Source organism: Meriones unguiculatus, chromosome 9, assembly GCF_030254825.1.
Source record: "Meriones unguiculatus strain TT.TT164.6M chromosome 9, Bangor_MerUng_6.1, whole genome shotgun sequence".
NCBI lineage: Eukaryota > Metazoa > Chordata > Mammalia > Rodentia > Muridae > Meriones > Meriones unguiculatus.
In genome coordinates this window covers 94,629,977-94,649,589 of record NC_083357.1, presented here as the reverse complement: position 1 = coordinate 94,649,589, position 19,613 = coordinate 94,629,977, and the positions used below count along the sequence as shown (strand labels likewise).

Below are 19,613 nucleotides of genomic sequence, written 5' to 3'. Positions count from 1 at the left end.
GACAAGAACGTATTTCCAGTCTACTAGAAAATAAGGGATTTTATCAGGAACACCCATTATTCTTAAGTGACTTTCTTCCCGCAACTTGAAAACTGTCCTGAAATTTCTCTATCTTTATAGAAACACCTTATTACAGAAAAAAATAAAATCACCAGATACATAAAAAGTCTACTCTCCTTACATGTGAATTTTCCTAAAAATATAATTTCTCAACAGTCACGAATTGGGCATGCCCCCCCCTCCTTTCTTTTTTGTAACTCCTTGCCCAAATGCCCGGGGGGGTGGGTGTTGTATCCTAAACTCTTGAAGGTGAATTGGCAGCTGAGTCGCTGCTCTTTCAGTGGGCAGGCGGTTGCTCCGAACCTTTTTTTTTTGGGGGGGGGGATGTGGCGTAGTGGTGGGGGGATTGCTAGGAGTCTTCACGGAAGCCACTGAGTCAGAGACAGGCAATAACGTAACGGTAGCAGCGAGAGAGAGAGAAGTAGATGGCCATCTCTCTCCCTTCCCTCTCCGCGAGCACCACTCCGGGGCCCTGGCTTTTCTAGGGCTTTCCTCCCACCCTTTCTCTCCGTACACCGCCCCCCCTTCCTCTTTTACCCACCCCCTTCCCTCGGTCTCGCGCTCTCGCAGTCTGTGCTCCGAGTTCCTGGTTGGATAATTTGGGTTAATACTAGTGAGTGAGGTTTTCGCGGCTTCAAAGGGTATTTCAAGTATCCGGAGCTCCTCCCCTCTGCACCGTGTGACAACAACAACCCGTCCAGCCGGCAGCCTGCACTTTCAGCTCATTTTCTCTCTGTCATTCCCCTCTCAATCTTTGATCAATGTACTTGCCGGGGAGAACCCAAGTCCCTCAACCCTCCTCCTTTTCACCTTCATCCTTAACTTTGTGCTAGAGCGCGACCCACACACCACCAGCCGACCCTCCCCCCCCGCCCCCCTCCCCGAGCAGCCCGCGATCCCAGCCCCGGGAGAGGACTCGCATTTCGACTTGCGGGACACTTTTGTGCGTTTCTCTCTCGCGCGCGCTCGCCCCTCCTGCGCTCGCTCTTTCTTAACCTCACCTCCTTTTCTCTCCTCCTCTCCCTCTCTCCAGCCGGGGTTCTCTCCTAGAGTGGTTGTCGCCTCTGCCCCCCTCGAGCCTCGTCCCCCTCTCTCCCCCTTCCCCTCTGGGGGGTGTGTGGCAACTTTTCCCCCTCGCTTCTCCTCCTTCTGTTTCCCCCTTATATGTGACCATGGCAGTGCCGGCGGCTTTGATCCCTCCGACCCAGCTGGTTCCCCCTCAACCCCCGATCTCCACGTCTGCTTCCTCCTCTGGCACCACCACCTCCACCTCCTCGGCGACCTCCTCTCCGGCTCCGTCCATCGGACCCCCGGCGTCCTCTGGGCCAACTCTGTTCCGGCCGGAGCCCATCGGCTCTTCTGCTTCTTCTTCAGCAGCGGCCACAGTCACCTCTCCCGGTGGCGGCGGCGGCAGCGGAGGCGGCGGCAGCGGCGGCAACGGAGGCGGCGGCGGCGGCGGCGGCGGCGGCGGCGGCGGGAGCAACTGCAACCCCAGCCTGGCGGCCGGGAGCGGCGGCGGCATCAGCGCTGGCGGCGGCGGCGCCTCCAGCACCCCCATCACGGCGAGCGCCGGCAGCAGCAGCAGCAGCAGTAGCAGCAGCAGCAGCAGCAGCAGCAGCAGCAGCAGTAGTAGCAGCAGCAGCAGCAGTAGCAGCAGCAGCAGCTGCGGCCCCCTCCCTGGGAAACCCGTGTACTCGACCCCGTCCCCAGTGGAAAACACCCCCCAGAATAATGAGTGCAAAATGGTGGATCTGAGGGGGGCCAAAGTGGCTTCCTTCACGGTGGAGGGCTGCGAGCTGATCTGCCTGCCCCAGGCTTTCGACCTGTTCCTGAAGCACTTGGTGGGGGGCTTGCACACCGTCTACACCAAGCTGAAGCGGTTGGAGATCACGCCGGTGGTGTGCAATGTGGAACAGGTTCGCATCCTGAGGGGACTGGGGGCCATCCAGCCCGGAGTGAACCGCTGCAAACTCATCTCCAGGAAGGACTTCGAGACCCTCTACAACGACTGCACCAATGCCAGGTAAAGAGCGGAGGGGAACCTCCTCGTCCCCCGGTCCTTTCCCACCCTCCTGCTCGCCCTTCCCTCGCTCCCTTCCCGGCGCCGCCCGCTCCGCGCGTCCGCGAGCTGCGCGCCCTTGCGAGCGCGGCCCTCTCCTGCTGGTCCCCGGGGCTAGTCTCCTCCGCCCGACCTCCGGGACAAGCTCGCACCGCTCTCCGCCGGATCTGGGCCGGTCGGGTCTCCCCGGTGCTCCCCAGGACCTTCAGGCTAGGTTGCCGCTGCTTTCGGAATGCAGAGGGGGAAGCAGAAGGCGCCTTCCCGGGACTCTTCCCGGGAGCGCCTGGCGACCTGCACCCATTCTGGGCACTCCTGCCCTCGTGGGCGCTCCTGGGACCTGGGTTCCTCCGGAAGCCTCTGGGCATCTCTGGGGAAGGAGGGAGGTCGTGACCCTAACACCGCAGGGTTCGGAAGCTGGTGGACGCGCCCCAGTCTAGGGGGACTTCTAGGAAGAAAAGAGGGAGAACCGCGCTGAAGTCATCAGGGGAAGATGCCGGGGCGGGGGGGCGGGGGTGCTGGAGAAGAGCAGGGGTGATCCGAAAGTTCCCGCAGGGAGTTCAGTCCCGAAATCCCAGAGGGAAGCTTTGGAGGGGAGGGGTTTGCGTGTGCGCTCCTGTGGGGTGTGTGTGTGTGTGTGTGTGTGTATGTGTGTAAGGACTAAAAGGGAGTACGTTTGCCCCGGGGCAGATGTGAGGGCACAAACACGTTTTGTTCTTTAGGAGATGACCTGATGCCCCAGCCTCTTGGAAGCTGAACTGAAGAGTTGGGGAAGAAAGAGCACAACTTTCTCGCTCTCTTTCCAAAGTGCAATTTCCCTGTCTTCTTTCTTTCCAATTTCTTTTCCGAGGTTAGTAGCTCAGGGAAAGAGCAGGTGTACATTTTGCCCTGGGATGCTAAGGGCTTGAATACTTTTTGCTCAGTCTTCCTCGGTAAAAGCGCGTGCACCGAGGTGGCCTAGGGAGAGTCCCTGACCCAACCAGTTTTATGCTAATGAACGCTCAGTGGGGGAGGATCTACCGAGAGGGGGCGGGAGAGGGGCAACTTGTCAGTTTCGGGGTAGAAAGGCTCCAGCTGCTCACAGAGGGAGAAGTTCAGAGGTTCTGGGAGAAGAAGAGTAGGGAGAGTTGGGGATCAGAAGGAGGCACTGGGGACCCGGGCGAGAAGATTTATTAAAAAAACAAAAACAAAAATCCTCTGCCGTCTTTAAAATACGCTTCGCTAGTGAGAAGAGGAAAGCCGGAGCTCCGAGCAGAGCTGAGGAAACTTGGGCGGAGGGGAGGGTGTTGAGAAGGCAATATTTAAGACCAGAAGGAAATGGGGGCCAAAGCCACCAGCTGTTTCTTCTTTGAGGCTATTTCTCGGTAGGGCCTGGGAAGAAAAGGAAAAAAAGGTTGGAACTCTATCCCAACCTAGCCTACCTAACTAGAAATTCTTTTGCGTGTTTATTTGCCGTGCAATGTAAGAATCAAAAATGTTTAGGTCTTGACCTCTTATTCAGCTGCGGTGTGTGTGTGTGTGTGTGTGTGTGTCCCACTCGCGCATACGTGCGCGCACACATGCTCCTGCTGGATCCCGTGTATGGCCAGATGGCAGTGGGCACGAGTGGGCATGCTGATCGCTAAATGCCATTTAGTCAGATAACTGTCATTTTGGGTTGTCCGGAAGAGGAAATATTTATCCAAAACCCGTCTTAAAAACTATCTGAAGCAACCAAAACATTGTGCTTGAGTTATACACAAAGAACGGTAGATTGGAAGTCGGTTCAGACGCTCCTGCTGTCACATTGACTCGGTGACAAACTGAGATGGTGCTTTCCTCTTTACTAACGAAACGCCTGCTTTTCTCTCAATATCCATTGTGTCTTCCTGGTGCTGGATAATAAACAATCATGTAACATACATGTGCAGGCAGGCACACACACACACACACACACACACACACACACACACACGCCCTATGAGAACTCCTTACAATGGCTCTGTGATCTTATGATTCCAAGACTTTAAATGGTAGTTTCCATCACATAACTGGAGGACAGTCTTAAAGTTACTTTTAAGTTTTCTTTTTACCTTTTTCCCCCTCCTCCTCATGGTCCTCCCAAGTACCTTCTCTTCTTTCTCTTTCTTCTTCTTTACATTTTTTTCCTTCCCAGAGTCGCCCCACAGTTCTAGATTCTTAAGTTGTAAGGCCAAAGATAAGTTAAACCCTATGGAATTCCTTATCCCCTTAAAAACATCTCATCTGTGCCCTAATTATACTTCCTTAGGCCTTAATATTTTTTTCTAAAATCCCACTTCAAGTTATTCTTAAGCATAGGAAGTCCTGACTATTAAATTTTGCTTTTAGGTCAACTAAAAAGCCTGCTATAGAATGGAAAGTTGCATTTCAACTTTCTCTCACCAAAAATACACAATTTGCACGGTTGCACATTACTCTTTTATTTCAGGCATTATCCTTTCCTTTCTTCATTTTGAAAGCAGTAGCTTGAATACTTTGTATCTTGAACTTGAAAAAAAATTTTTTTTCATTTAAATCTAGTCTATGCTTTGTTGTTAATATTTGTGTTTTTATTAATCTAGATTAAAGTGGCATCTTTCACCCTAGGGCTTTTTTTTTTTTCCTCTCCTGAGTATTACAGATCAAGGGAAAACTTGCGCATTGTATTACCGAAAATGTAGAAGTAATAGAATTTCCTGTATATGTTTAACTATGTAAGCAAACATTATGTGCTGTGTATAAGGGTGTGTGTGTGTGTGTGTGTGTGTGCATGTGTGATATCAAATCTTAGTATCCTCAGCTGCTTACAGGATATGTATCTAACAAGAACTCAGCAATAAATGTAAGGAAATTTTAGGATGCTAAAAAAAGTGATGTTAAAGGAAAGAAACACTAATAAACTTCTTGAGAGTGATTCAGGAACAGTAGCAAATCTTAAAGTTGATTTAATTTGCTTGGGGCTATTGAATTAGTATGCTCTCTATGAAAATTAGAGTAAATGTTGAAGCCATCTGTCATTACCACTAGGAGATGAGAAAGGCACTGTCACCTTCTAGATAGTAAAGCTAAAAAGTATAGGTCTCAGAACATGAAAGAAAATGTAAGGAAATGCATTTGAAAGTTGTTAAAAGGCAAGGTCTGCCCTTGATCAGCTTCCTCCAATTATTATTTTAAAACTAAACATTAGTTGTCTGAACTTGGCTGATGCAACGGAGGTCAGTTAATTAACTGCTAACCATTAAATAACAACAACAAAAAAAGTAATTATGTACATGGTCAAGTCTGTTTGTGTCAGTCAATTGCTTGTTTGTAGATTTGGGTTAAGGTTCGATTTGTCTGTGGATTCATGGAATGAATAGTGACCTTTGCATTTATCTGAACTGCTTCTCTTCTTGTATACTGGAAGAAGATGATTTTGTTTCTGTTTCTTTTAAGCCAGACTATGACTTGGCTTACGTGTGGACTGAGATTTTAAAGTTTTTAAGTCAAATAGAGCAGGTTAAATTCGATCTTTTACGTGTATACATATATATTTATAAACAATATTCTTTTGTCTTTAAAGTAGATGCTATCCATGAACATAAATTGGAAGATATGCCAACCCTTTTATTTTCAGGTTCATATCTGAATACAATTTTAGTGTAAGACATGTACATTTCTCTGTAATTCTTTGCTTTATTTTTCTTGTCACAGGTTTTTAATAAAGATAGAATCCTGGGGCAGTACTTACTTAACATTATCATCATTGCCTGTTTGCATTGATACAGGACTTTTAACACAAATCTAGATTCACTCACTTCTGACAGACAATCATGATGCTTGGCACAGAGAAAATCAAGAATTATTTCATATGAAGATGCTATGCTTTTGAAGTTTTGTGTTATGGTAGATTAATGGTTCCTATAAAACCAAGTGTCTCATTTTATAACATTTCAAAAAGAAAGCGACATGATTAGATGACCAAGCCATAAAATATGGAAGCTAGTTTGGTTTTATAATGCATTTCTTTCTGGTTTACAAATGTTAGAAAATGATAGCTTAATAACTAATATATTAATGAGATATGAGAATATCATATAGTATAGACTATAAGTTTTTTAGTTATATGGCTAATATTTATTAAGACTGTTTTTGGAAGTTAGTCTTGAATGTAAATATTGTCATAAATGTACATGGTTATAAACTGTTTTGTTGTTAGAAAAATATACTTTTAGTAAATGTTATGATGAAATAAACTTAATTTTTAAAAATAATATATTTTTATTCTCGAAACCTAATAAGATAGCCCCCATGCTCAGTTTCCTTACACAAAATTTAATAAATTTGATACAGATTTTAGAAAATATCACCCCTTTATCAGTCAATGTCTGCTGCTGTCATTTTTGTTTAATCTAATGCATTTCTAGGGAGTTGCATATAAATTAGTGAGACAAATATTAGACACCCTCTTTTTGCCTCACTTACTTCCCCTAGTCCCCTGGGATGTGACACCCAATATTGATTAAAGTCTTGGCAGGATTTGAGCATACATCACTCCTTTCTTTGGCGATTTACTACATCTGATTCACCAACATACAAAAACATAATATGTTTTATTGTTTCCCATTTGATGTTTTGTTTCTGGAATGAAAGTAGCATTTGCAAATTAGCTTAATGTGCAAGCAAGTAGTTGTCAGTTTAAGAACAGTATGTGATCTGACTATCAATCAGGATTGTATTACCTTCTCCAGTTATTTTATTCAATTGTTTCCTACAATTGTCTTTGCCAATCAAGTAAAATAGTTATTTTAATAGCAATGTATAAGCAACACAAAATACAGCCATTGCAAAATGCAGTCGGAAATGGAACTCTCACAGGTTGTAGGTTATCCTCCTCTGAATCTTTGTGTGAAGAAAACAGTTTGAAATGTGCCTTCTAAGTAGGTACAGGTGAGTTGTCCACATTTAACTAAATAGTTGATTGTAAGAATGCTTTAAGTTCTTTGCTATTTTTCAACTTTGTCTGACTTTTATTTTTTTTCAAAGTTGTCATTTTCAGACTGTCAACACAAAAAAATGTCACATCAAGCTATATGCTTTGGAGGTGGTAGGGAATATGAAGTTGCTAAGAACTATCTGAGTGTTTAAAATGTGGCTCACTCAAGGTTTCATCATTTTACATTTAAATTGTATAACAACTATAATGAGATTGTCATTGGCTAGCAAGTATCAGTTTCTAATCTGAGGTAGTGAATTCTGATTGGTTAGTTTGAGATATTTGTGTATAAGAATAAATACTTATATAAATGTTCTAACTTAAATATTTTAGATAAAACTGCATTCATACGTTTAGCATTTCATATTACACTGAGATGCCTCTTTTCTATGCTATTTCTCGTGTTTAAAGAAGTAAATGTGGAACTAAAAACAACAACAACAAAACACTTAATTGAGCTTAAAGAACAGTATTGGAAGCTCTGTTACTGAACTGATATATTTACTTCAGGTCCAGCACAGGCTCTCTGCAAATCCAAAACTATGTGATATTAAAGCTTATTTACTTTCCTTCTAAATTTTTCAGAAGCAGTTTTAGTCAAAAGTATTTTTAAGGGAGTTTCTTATTGGCTAATATTTGGTTTTTAAAGATGTGTGGCAAAAACAAGTGACTGTCAGAACAGTTAACAAAATATTTTTTTGGAAACCAGAAATATCCAGATAAGGTAGTCACGGTTTGTTGTAATAAGCTATTATTAGATTCACACACACACACACACACACACACACACACACACACACACACACACATTTATTTATTTTAAATAGTTCTGATGGTCTGTTAACTGTCTGTTCATTGCTGCTTAGCTGTAAGCACTGAATGATCAAGTTTGTGCCTAAGTATCTATTTACAAGTCCGAGTTCAATCATATAAGAAGATGATCCAAGCTAGCATATTATCATTCCAGACAAGAGCTTTAAGCTAGGTGCGTTGAAACTGTCTTGGTGTACTCTGATGGATTTCTACATAAGGAAACAACCTTCTTAAACTCCCAATTAAGAAATTTATCTTTTGGTTTTTCTAGATTGGATACTAGACTTGTCAGTGGATGACGTTTGTAGATGAAAATTGCAATCTTTTTTTTTTTTTTGTAACCTAATCACAAATGACTTAGGGTTGGTTCAATACTTCAAGGTGGGATTGTTTTGTGTTTTTAAGCATGAGATTTCATTGCAAGTTGTAAAGGACAATTTTTTTAAACTGGAAAACTCACTATGTCATTTAATTGGTCTTAACTGGTATTTTTGTAATGTAATTGTAATGAAATATTCTAAACTATGCAGCACAGCAAAAGAGTGATTGGCCAGAAACAAGTTTTGAGAGCAATGCTGAGAGCTAGATGGAGATGGAGAATAGGAATTTGAATTTGCAATCCAAAACCTATCGTTGTCTAGACAGATTACAATACCCGGAATACTCTCCACATTTCTACGAAGATGTTAAAGTGAAATAAGCCAGACACAGAAAGACAAATGCTACATTAGTTAACGTATGTACATAATCTTTAGAAGTTGGAAGTAGAGAAGCAGGTTAGATTGGTGGTCACCAAGGGCTGATGGAGATGTTGGTCAAGCTTACATAGTTTTAGCTAGATAAGAGAATAAGTTCCCTCTCTCTCTTGCTCTCTCTCTCTCTCTCTCTCTCTCTCTCTTTACATTCACAGCATGGTTCCTATATGTAAACCATCTAAAGACCAGTAGAAAAATGTGAAAACTATTTGTTTGAGAAAAACTTGATATGCTTTTAAAATATGACATTTATGAAGTGAACATTGAACATCAAAATAGGCTCTAGGATACAGGTTATTTTTATGAGTCACATTGGATAATGAAATCTTTCCTTAGTAAAAATGAACAAAGTAAATACAAAGTAGAAACAATTCACAATGTTAAGTTGTTTTTGGCTTTATATAGTAACAAATGCTTCTAAATAGTTAGGTTGCCTTTTCCAGCACAATAGGAAAAAAAACAGTCTCACTGTTTTATCAAGGACTATACATTATATATTAGGAATTTTGACCAGTTGAAAGACAAATACTTAATACAAACATAGAAACTTCTGGGACAATTACTTCTTAATTCAAGTTAAGGCATACTGGCCATATCTTAATAAAAAGAAATGTTAATGTTAATAAAAAATACTTTATTCACATGATATGTGAAATATTTTTTAAAATTATAAACAATATTCTGAACATTAATTAACAATAATTTTGAGTCCTTACTACGACTATTATTGTTTTAAAGATCCCATCGATGTGCCAATTAAGTAAATATCTTGAAGGGAAAGCCTTTGAGTTCATTACAGCTTTGATAAAATTTGCTGATACTTTCAACTCTTTTCCTATTTCACATTTTAAATCTTTAAACTTTATTTAACCTTATTCTCAGTACAGATATTTCCTGAGTTAGACACTTGTTAGCTTTTTAGACCTTTGAACTTTACGAGAATGACTTACCAGACATACATTATGTATTAGGAGAGCTATCTCGTGTGTGCAACAGGTGTACCCATAGTTTTCCCATAGTTTAGAGACATCTAGGATGCATATTTTATCTATGTGAATCTCATTCCGCTTTATGCCAGTTTTTTAATGATGAAAATAATTATAATATATGTAGGAGAAAACCTTTAAATATATGTACATGTGTTTATTTTGCAACTCTTGGATGTAGGCCAGGAGACAAATGACCTACACACTAGAGTTATCCTTCATTTTCTTGTTTGTAATCCGTCAAAGCATAAAATAAGTTTGAGGAACATATTTTATTTTGCACTGACATTTGCCAAAAACATTGAACTTAATTTTAGAATAAAGGAGTAATCTGCACTTCAATATTTTAAATGTGATTAAAATATATGAGTACATTGCTGTCAGGACAATAACTGAAATTGAAATGCACTTTTCTAAGTATTTATATTTATGATAATGAAGATGTACTGTTAATTCTCTAATAAGAGTGCACAGATGAGAATTATTTGTATTAACAGATATTAAATGATTATATCTAAATACCTAGGCTTTTTTTAGTAGCACTAAATGGTTTGATGTTCTTGAGGTTTGATGTTTTTTGTTGGTTTACTTCATTCTTTTTTGAACTTCCGAGGAAGCTTATCTTTCCGAATTAGTGAATGCATTATAAGGAAATAATTTCATAACCTAAAGAAAAGTAACTTCTTTAGAATCTTTGGCATCAGTGAGCTGAGCTGAGGAGGAGGTCACGGGTTAATCTTCATGTCTACATAAGGAGATGTGTATTACCACTTCTTCCACCAGACTGTAATTGTCTTTGAAAACACTTGGTAAAGATCCAGATAAGTTGAAATCAATCACTTTCTCAATCATTCCATGACACTTGTCAAGTCATTACATTAGTGGTAAAACTGCAAGTATTCGTACATTTTTTTTTGCAAGATAGAAAATGCTTACACATATTCAAAAAATCTTGTCTACTTAAAAATTTCAACTTCATCTAAAGATTCTAGAGTTACAAATGTTGCAATCCAAACTTCTACATGGTAGAGAAACTTTATGCCCATTCATTTTACAGGAAGTTCATCTTTCCATTTTGTGATTCAAATAGAAATAAGTATTTGCAGCTACACACTTCATATCACCCAGTGTACAATATATTAAGAGAAGAAATGATAACTAATTAAAGTGGTTTCAAAATACTCTATGGCTTGATAGGTGTGATGCATTTATTCTTACCTTATAAGAATGCCCTGCCGAATGAGAAGGATAACTAAAGATGATTGTATGTCTGTTATTTACTGCTTTTCTTTTCCTTTTTTCCCCCACTCTACTGACAAGACATGCAGATTTGAACTTGTACCCAGGAACAGCTCTTCCATGCTTCAAATTGCCAAAAGACCCCCAGGGATAGAAACTTGACCTGCTTTTATGAAACTATAGAATTACATTTATACAAGTTATCCCACGGGAAAACAATGAACTGATCCCAATTCAAACCTTAATATTGGAGCCTTCTGGGTCAAATTGGATTTTTTTTTTTTGTAACACCTGTTTGGCTACCATATTAGGGAATCTGATATACTTAAAATTTTAAAAATATCATCCATTTATTGATTTTTACCAATACCAAATAGTATAAAATTTGAGGCTATTTAAGTTTACTCGTGTTATAATGTTACTTACTTAAAATAAAATGTAACTTTGATTTATGCTTCCTAGATTTAAGGTGCTTGAACCCAAGTGTATTTAATTAAAATATGAACACATTTCTTTTATCCTTAATCTCTCTCCAGGAATGAGCTAAACTAAGTGGAAGAAAATGTTTTAAAAGGAGTTTTTCCCTTGTTATAACCTTTAGGAATAAGGACTTATATATAAGTATATTTCATTTTCCTTAGTGTCATATTTTAAATGGTTAAAATTTTACTATATTCTGAGTTGAAATGCCCAGAGGAGTTCCAAAGGGCCTAGTTTTGTCTCCATCTGAAACAATTTGAACATAGTCACTTGCCACTGGAGTTCACAGAGCTATTTGTATTTTAGTTCGCTTTACTTTAGCATGTGGGATGGGCTAAAGTTGGAAATCTGAAGTTAATAATTTGTTCAAACAAAAAAATTTAATAGTTCTTGGAGTACCCAGACATTTTATTACATATTTAGATGTGTGATTGATACAAATGATTAAGGGTTATTATTTCCTTGCTTATGAAACTACACTATTGAGTGCCTACAGAGAGACGAAAGAATGCTTACTTTTCAGATAGTTTGAGTAACTATTTACTAAAATCTACATACTACAACATAGTTTATAAAAGGTGTAGCAATACAGAAGTGCTGGTACTTTTAGAATGTTTTGGTAATTTTATCAACAAACTTTGGAGTTGAAGTGAGCATATTTCTTCTCCAATTTAAAAACAAAAAGGAATCTAAAATATCATTTATGTCTTTTGCATTTAATATTTATAAAGTCTCTTAAATGAGTTATTACTGGTTATTTTTCTTCAAGGAATCCCTCTTTTGAGTAAAGGGATGGAGATGTAGACATTTCTAATGTATAATATGCCATTATCTTCATTAGCATAACTCATGTTCATCAAGGGGAAATAATTTCTAATGATAAACATACATTATTTCTTTATTTGTGGCTTGTCATGTGACATAACACTTTCAGAGGAAGCTAGCAGCTATTCAGACTTGCTTTGATGCTTACCATTTGAAAGAAGTTGAAAAACCAAATCAATGATAAAGAGTGTTTCCTGGAATCACCTCAACGGCATATTTATAAAATACCAACATCTGATTATATATTTTATTTAATTTGAAAGTTTTCCTTGGCTAGTTGTATGACTTAAAGTAAGATGAAAGGAGGGAGAAATAATAGATCATAATTTTGCTGATGTTAATAATAACCTACTGCTGCAAAGGCGACCTGTTCTGTTCTGACATCGGCAGTGGTGACGGAGGGAAGTTTCTGTGACCATTTTTGCCTTCCCATGGCACTGTGAAACTCTATTTCCAGTAATGATTGATGGTACCCATACCATACAATCTGAAAAAAAAAAGAGAACACATTAAAAACTCACTGCGAAAGTAAATTTGAGAGGGAAAACATCTTTTTGGACAATTCTCTAGAAGTAGAGTAATGCTTACGATTCCCAGGCTTCTATATGGAACTTAAAACTTAGATATTCTCAGACAACAAACTAAATTCCACCTCTTTAAATATTTTCACTATGTGAAAGATCCTTTTGACAGTCTTTTTTTACTTTTGGGGAAAAAACTTACATAAAATTATAAAGGAAACAGGAACACTTTTCCATGAAATCTATCTATAAGCATATGGCTAAGATAAAAAAACAAAAAACAAAACAACAACAAAAAAAACACCCGGGTTTTAAACTATTGATGTTATGTTTGGATTTTCCCAATTCCAATTGAGATAGATACAATTTATTTCTATTAAGATATTTTATGCCAAGTTTAGGTAATAACATCAGTATGATGCATTTGATATGGAGTAAACTTTCTTGCTTTCTTTTGGGGAGTGGGTTAAATAAGGGGCTATGACAGGAGTGCAGTTTGTTTTTCACAAAAGTTGTTTGTGATTTCAGGTACCCCTGGGAAATCTCTTGATCAGATTCACATCTGTTCCTGTCAAAGTGGGTGCTAAGATACCGGTCACCCAGCAACCATGTCCAAGAGGGAATTGGGCCGATAATAACTTCAAAAAGGAATGACAGATGCTAGATTAGGATGAAAGACAAAACGCATGAAAAATGAGCTTGTTAGAATCAAAAATTTGTTCAAGCACCTTTATGCAAATTAAATGAATATTGAATATTTGCATGCAGTAATTTCTACTTTTTTGCTTGATTGTAAAGGAAAGAATAGTGCGTTTAAACTCACAAATGCCACTTCTTTCTTTGTCACTAATTAACATACAAAGCAGAATCTCTTTCTAAAAAATCAGATTAGCCACCTGGGTTCTTCTGTCTCTGCAGAGAATGTGACCATGCTCCCTCACGACAGTGGTGCTTTCAAGATGACTTAGCTTATCTTTTTTTTTTTTTTTTTTTTATTCCTGATAAACACTCTGGCCCAAGTTACGGTTATTTTAGAAGAATATAAATCCGTTTCTTGCGAGAGCATTTCAGAAGTAACCTTATCCTGTTGTCCTTGAATTGCTTAATGTACATTAATAAAAGATCACTCGAGATGAGTTCACACCGAAAGCACAGGCTTCCCATTGACTGGTTAAATAACAACGCCTTTAAGTAAAGGAGAGAGGAATGCTGGACAGGGAAGTGAGCAGGAGATCTCTTCACAATTTGAGATGCTCTTTGATACATTACAGTTTTTCTATTGAGCTGTTCACATACTAATCAGAGTTTAGAAGGGCTTGATAGAATGTAGTTACTGAGAGAGGCTTCCGTGTCTTGGTTTAGCGATGTCTAATGTGGTCACGTAGAGAAATTGATTTTCTTCAGAAATTAATTAATTTTTCATATCGCCTTAAGCTGCAGTTAAAAAGAGTGCATACTTGTCTGTTTTTTCCAGAAATATTGCCTAATCATATTAATACCATTGCCCCAAGGATGAAAAGATAATTGTACAAATGCATTTGGAAATATGTATCACTGAGTATTTATGATTAAATTATGCAAATGACCCAGCTCTCATCCTTTCCAGACCCAGATTGTCTAATTAGGATTGATATGCTGAATAGATGTTCCAGAATTTGAATACAAGCATGTCCAAGGAGCAGAAAATTGGAAATGACAAGGCTGAAATCCAAAGAAAAGTGTCTTTCGTCTCTATACTTTGTTAATGTGCTGTTAGCAGTTGAGGGCTTTTTTATTCCCTTTGGCTATTTTGAGGTTCATGTGTACTTATTAGAGACAGTTATAGAAAATGAATTGAGCTTTAGCAATTGGTATTTTGTTGCTATTTGGCACTTACTTCAAAATAGTGATGTCTTGGTCATTCAAAGGGAACATTGGTAGTAAATTGCTTCAATGTAAACTTAGCCTTGAGAAACTTTTATCTGGTGCCCTTTGAACTGCCAGTGTTGCTTTAAAGTTAGTTCTCCAAATGAGCAGCATATGAGTGAAGGATTTTCTAAGGATAAACTTTCTTGAAGCAATCCATCTTTCATTCCTTCTTTCCTTCGTTCCTTCCTTCCTCCCTCCCTTCCTTCCTTCCTTCCTTCCTTCCTTCCTTCCTTCCTTCCTTCCTTCCTTCCTTCCTTCCTTCCTTCCTCCATACTCTTAATCTTGTAGTTGAAGATAACTGTTTTCTAAGAACAGCTCTGATAAAGGACAAAACACAGCACTTTAAATATAACAATGTTTGAATTTGAAGCCCTCAGCAGGCTTTCTCCCTCATTGATTACACTCATTCATCTTAGATGGAGGGGTGGTAGTGAGGAGCTGGGACAGGACTGAACTGTCAGGACTCCAGCCTTTGTTAAGCAGCAGTAGTCAGTGCCTCTGAACTCACTGGCTCCTGCTCCCCATCTGCAGGATGATGGATTGCAGTGTTTAATACATTTCAGCTTTTGTCTGTCATAGTGTGGGCAGACAGTACTATCAGTGATTTCAATAGTGATTAGGGAACCATTTCAAACTACTCCTATTGGCCAGACAGCTTCCAGGAATGTCTGATGAAAAATACTCATTGGCACTCTCACCATGTAAATGTGAAATGTATGTGGAGATTGTACACACACTATTTAAATCAATGCAGAAGCCCACTGAAAATTCATAGATCCACTTTATAACCAAATTATGTATGACAGCACTAAGACTATTCACACTAACTAGTCTCAAATTTAAGATGAATTTGTATTCCTTATTTAATGACAGCATGAATGGCAGTACTGAATTTCATAGGCTATAATATCAATTGTTGCTATGATCACCATTACAGACCCATTTATCTATATTGGAGGCTAGAATACAGGACTTTGTTAAAGCAATAAGACATGAGCTGGCATGTACTATGCTGGTATTTGCTTAGTTGTGAATTCTTTGTGGTTTCCAACTCCAGAGGGTGAATACATTTCAATAAAGAGAAATCCACTCTGAAACCACTCCGTATTCTCACTGGAGTACCTCATTTTATTTAAGAATTAGTGTTAAGAAAAAAATAGCTAAAAGAAAAGAAACTATTCACTGAAGTTAGTCATAACATAGGAAAAGTTATACTTTATGGAGTTAAATAAACAATTCAAATGATAAATAATATATCAATAACAATTATAATAAAATATGAACAGAGTAACGTAAATCATGGGTATTATACTATAAATTCTAAACATGGACTTTTAGCTCACATACTCAGTAGAAATTATGAAAAATAGTAATCCTGTTAGTGTTTTGAAGAAAAAACATACACCAGAAAATATTATTTACCTTTAATTTATCTCTATTAAGGAAATATAAGAAAATGTTTAGATGGTCATCAGCAAAATTATGATGAGAATAACCCCAGATATTCAATTATTTCCACTTTATTATGTAGTTCTGATGATACAAACCTTATGTCATTTTTTTCAGTAGATATTTCCAGGTTTGGACATATGACTACAAAGATAATCACAGGTAGATAGCAAAGCAAACAGGTGTGCTCACACAAACACATGTTTATTCAAGTACACAAAGTGCACACACACACACACACACACACTTATCCATGTTCCTCCATCCCACTCCACTTTTTGTTAACTAATACAACGGCTAAACTTACTTTTAAAAAATTATTATTTTTTACAATTTATTCATTTTGTATCCCTCATCTCCTCCCAGTCTTACCCTCCCTTCCTCTTCTTCCCCTATCCCTCTTCCCTAGTCCACTGATAGGGGAAGTCCTCTTCTCCTACTGTCTGACCCAAGCCTATCAGGTTCCACCAGGACTGCCTGGATCCTCTTCCTCTGTAGGATAGCTAGGGATAAGTGATCACCAGGTAGAAGTGATCGAGGGCCAGGCAATGGGCTTCTTCATGTGTGAAAATGTCTCTTCTCTTACTAGGGAACCTACATGGAGACTGAGCTGACTATGGGCTACATTTGAGCAGGAGTTTAGGTCTTCTGCTAAACTTACTTTTGACCTTTTGACATTGCCGATTTGGTAATGAGATACAGGTGACACTGTGTGTCCTGAGTTATGAAATCAGAGGCAAATTACCACACTCATTGTATTATCTTATAATAATAAAACAGTGTCTAGCTTAAAAGTTGTGCATTCATTTTACATATGCTAAGGGAATCATTTGTTAGGGTAAATCAAATGTGAGAGTATAATATATATATTTTTGTATAGAAATATAACTGGATTTAAGTAAATCTAGGTTTTAAAAATCAAAGTTCTTTCGAATTTGTATAGCATAGAAATGTACTGCAATGAAGAGGCCATGCCTCTTGGAAATGCTCTAAGGTAAGGTATTTTCACCAGATCCACATGTAATAAACACAACTCAAGCATGGCAATAATTTTGGTCTCTAGCTTGTAGGACCAAACTCAGTAGGAGATATTGAACAAGAGTTCAGTTCAAACTTCTCCTCATGCCATGTTCATATATTACTGTGTCTTTCAGCTACTTATTATTTGTTTGTGAACTTTAAGTGGTAGGTAAAAATTAATAAATACTCATTTATTATTATTAATAAGTACTCATTTATTTTCTGGGGAATAGGTCATAAAAATAAGAAAGCAGGATTTATGCCAGGCAAGAGTTGTAGTCTCCTTGTCCTCTATGGAAATAGATTCTGTCTCTTTCGATGTCTGTTGCTTGCCAGTGCCCCTTCACCTAGGGGTGAGGTCATGCAGAATTTTCCCTCCCCACATTTCCAAGTAGATAGATATCCTTGGATACAAGTACCTGTGAAAAATGCTAAATGGACTCAGTAGGTTGTGTGTACATGTGTGCACACATGTAAGTTGTCGGCCCTCCTGTTCATATTGTTGGTCTTGTATTGCTGTCATTAAAAGTAGAAAATTATTTGCTCTGGAAACTGAATGAACAAGTCTCTCAAGAGGCTAAACAAATATGTTCACTGTCTGGAAGTGTTTCCCAAAGAAGAATGATAGAACCCTCCTTAATCCACTACATCCATCTCCAGCCACAGTATGTATGACTCACCAGCTCCTGTGTGTGCATGGCATCCCTGGTCTTCATACCTAGCTGTGACTCTTTGGGAAATCCATAAATTGGGGAAATGCAAGCTGGGCCAGCCGGTTCAAGTCCTCACTTCTCAGTAGCTTCCTGTAATGATCCCGCCCCTAATGAGGTGAATTACTACAGCTGGAAAAAAGGAGAAAAAGGAGTTTTGGCCATCTTAGCTAATAAATCACATTGACCGCCTGGCTGATCAGATCAATTGTGCATAAATCAGTGCCTTAAAGAGTCTTAAAATAAGATTTTTCTAGGACCAATCGATCCACTAGATTGTGGAAAGGCATGGTCTCCTGCCCATAGCACATTGAACATGAGTCTGCAATCCTGGCACTGCCTTATGCTGTCACTCTTGAAATGAGTATTGTCAGGCCACAGGGGTGTGGCCAGGAAGTGTAGTTGTCATTGTCACTGGGAATACTTCTGTCCTCTTTGTTTCATTCTTGCTAGTTAGGTTATCAAGAAAATTTTATTATTATTTTTTTCTTTTTTTAGTAGTAGGGTTTGAACCTAGGACCTTATGCATTCTAGGAAAGTACTCTATTACTGATCTACTTTGCAACCTTTTTCTTTCCTTTATATTTGGGTCTCACTAGATTGCTAAAACTGGACTTGAACTCCTTCTGCAGCTCAGACAGGCCCTCAGCTTTTTAAAATTTTTATTTGTATTTTTATATTACAGTTTATTCACTTTGTATCCCAGCTGTAGTCCCCTCGTTCATTTCCTCCCAATCCCACCCTCCCTCCCTCATCTCCTCCCTTATCCCTCTCCAAGTCCACTGATAGGGGAGGTCCTCCTCCACTTCCATCTGACCCTAGCTTATCAGGTCTCATTAGGACTGGCTTCAATGTCCTCCTCTGTGGCCTGGTAAGGCTGCCCCCCCTCAGGGTGAGGTGATCAAAGAGCCAGCCACTGAGTTCATGTCAGAGATAGTCCCTGTTCCCCTTATAGGGAACCTACCTGGATATAGAGCTGTCATGGGCTACATCATAACAAGGGTTTTCGGTTATATCCATGCATGATCCTTGGTTGGAGTATCAGTCTTGGAAAAGAACCATGTGCCCACATTTTTTGGTTCTGTTGCTCTGCTTAGGGAGTTCCTGTCTCCTCCAGGTCTTACTATCTCCTCCTTCTTTCATAAGATTCCCTGCACTCTGCTCAAAGTTTGGTTATGAGTCTCAGCATCTTGATACTTCTGTTAGAATTTGCAATTACAACACACCTGTGACACCAGGTTTTGTCAACAGTGAATGTTGATGTATATCAAAGCACCTATGGAAAGCCTTAGCAACAAAAACCAGTTTTGGGAATTGTCTTTTAAAAAGGGTGTAATAGTGCTATGATCATTTCAAAGGGAAATTGCTACTAATATCTGCCCCCCCCCAAAGAAAAAGAATTTCATTATCACAGTAACTGTGTATATGCGATTTACTTATCTGCAGACACATAGGAATCTTGATAAAAGTTAGGACACTAGATTTTTTTATTTTGCACATATTATTTAAGATGTTAGTCTGAGTGACCCCAAGACTCAACTGTAATGTGGGGCCTGTGGCTGTGGTTTTCTCCCTCCTTCCAAAGGAGGCTATGAGGGGAGGATATAATGATAGTTTCTTGAAAGCACTTTGGAGATTGTATTTTTCAAACTTTACCTTACAGATTCCCAGCTAAAATGTTAAAATTCCCTTCACCAGTTCAAAGCATAATGAAAAATTTGTCCCAATTCCTCCTGCCACACTGTGCATATATTTCTAAGGAAATTCCAAACAAATCAATAAAAGTGTACAAATCTGAATTTTTATAAGATTATAT

General features: G+C 39.0%; 1 protein-coding gene across 4 annotated transcripts in view; it reads left to right on the top strand.

Moving 5' to 3' along the window:
* Positions 1-690: 690 nt before the first annotated feature.
* Dach1 (dachshund family transcription factor 1) overlaps positions 691-19,613 on the top strand; it is a 410,763-nt gene continuing 391,840 nt past the window's right edge. The window contains exon 1 of one of the 4 annotated variants that reach the window (XM_060391521.1): positions 691-2,083. In XM_060391521.1, the coding sequence (XP_060247504.1) occupies positions 1,233-2,083 (851 nt within the window). In that variant the 5' untranslated portion in view covers positions 691-1,232. The remainder of the gene's footprint in view (positions 2,084-19,613) is intronic. The other 3 variants (XM_060391520.1, XM_060391523.1, XM_060391522.1) reach the window with 3 other exon arrangements.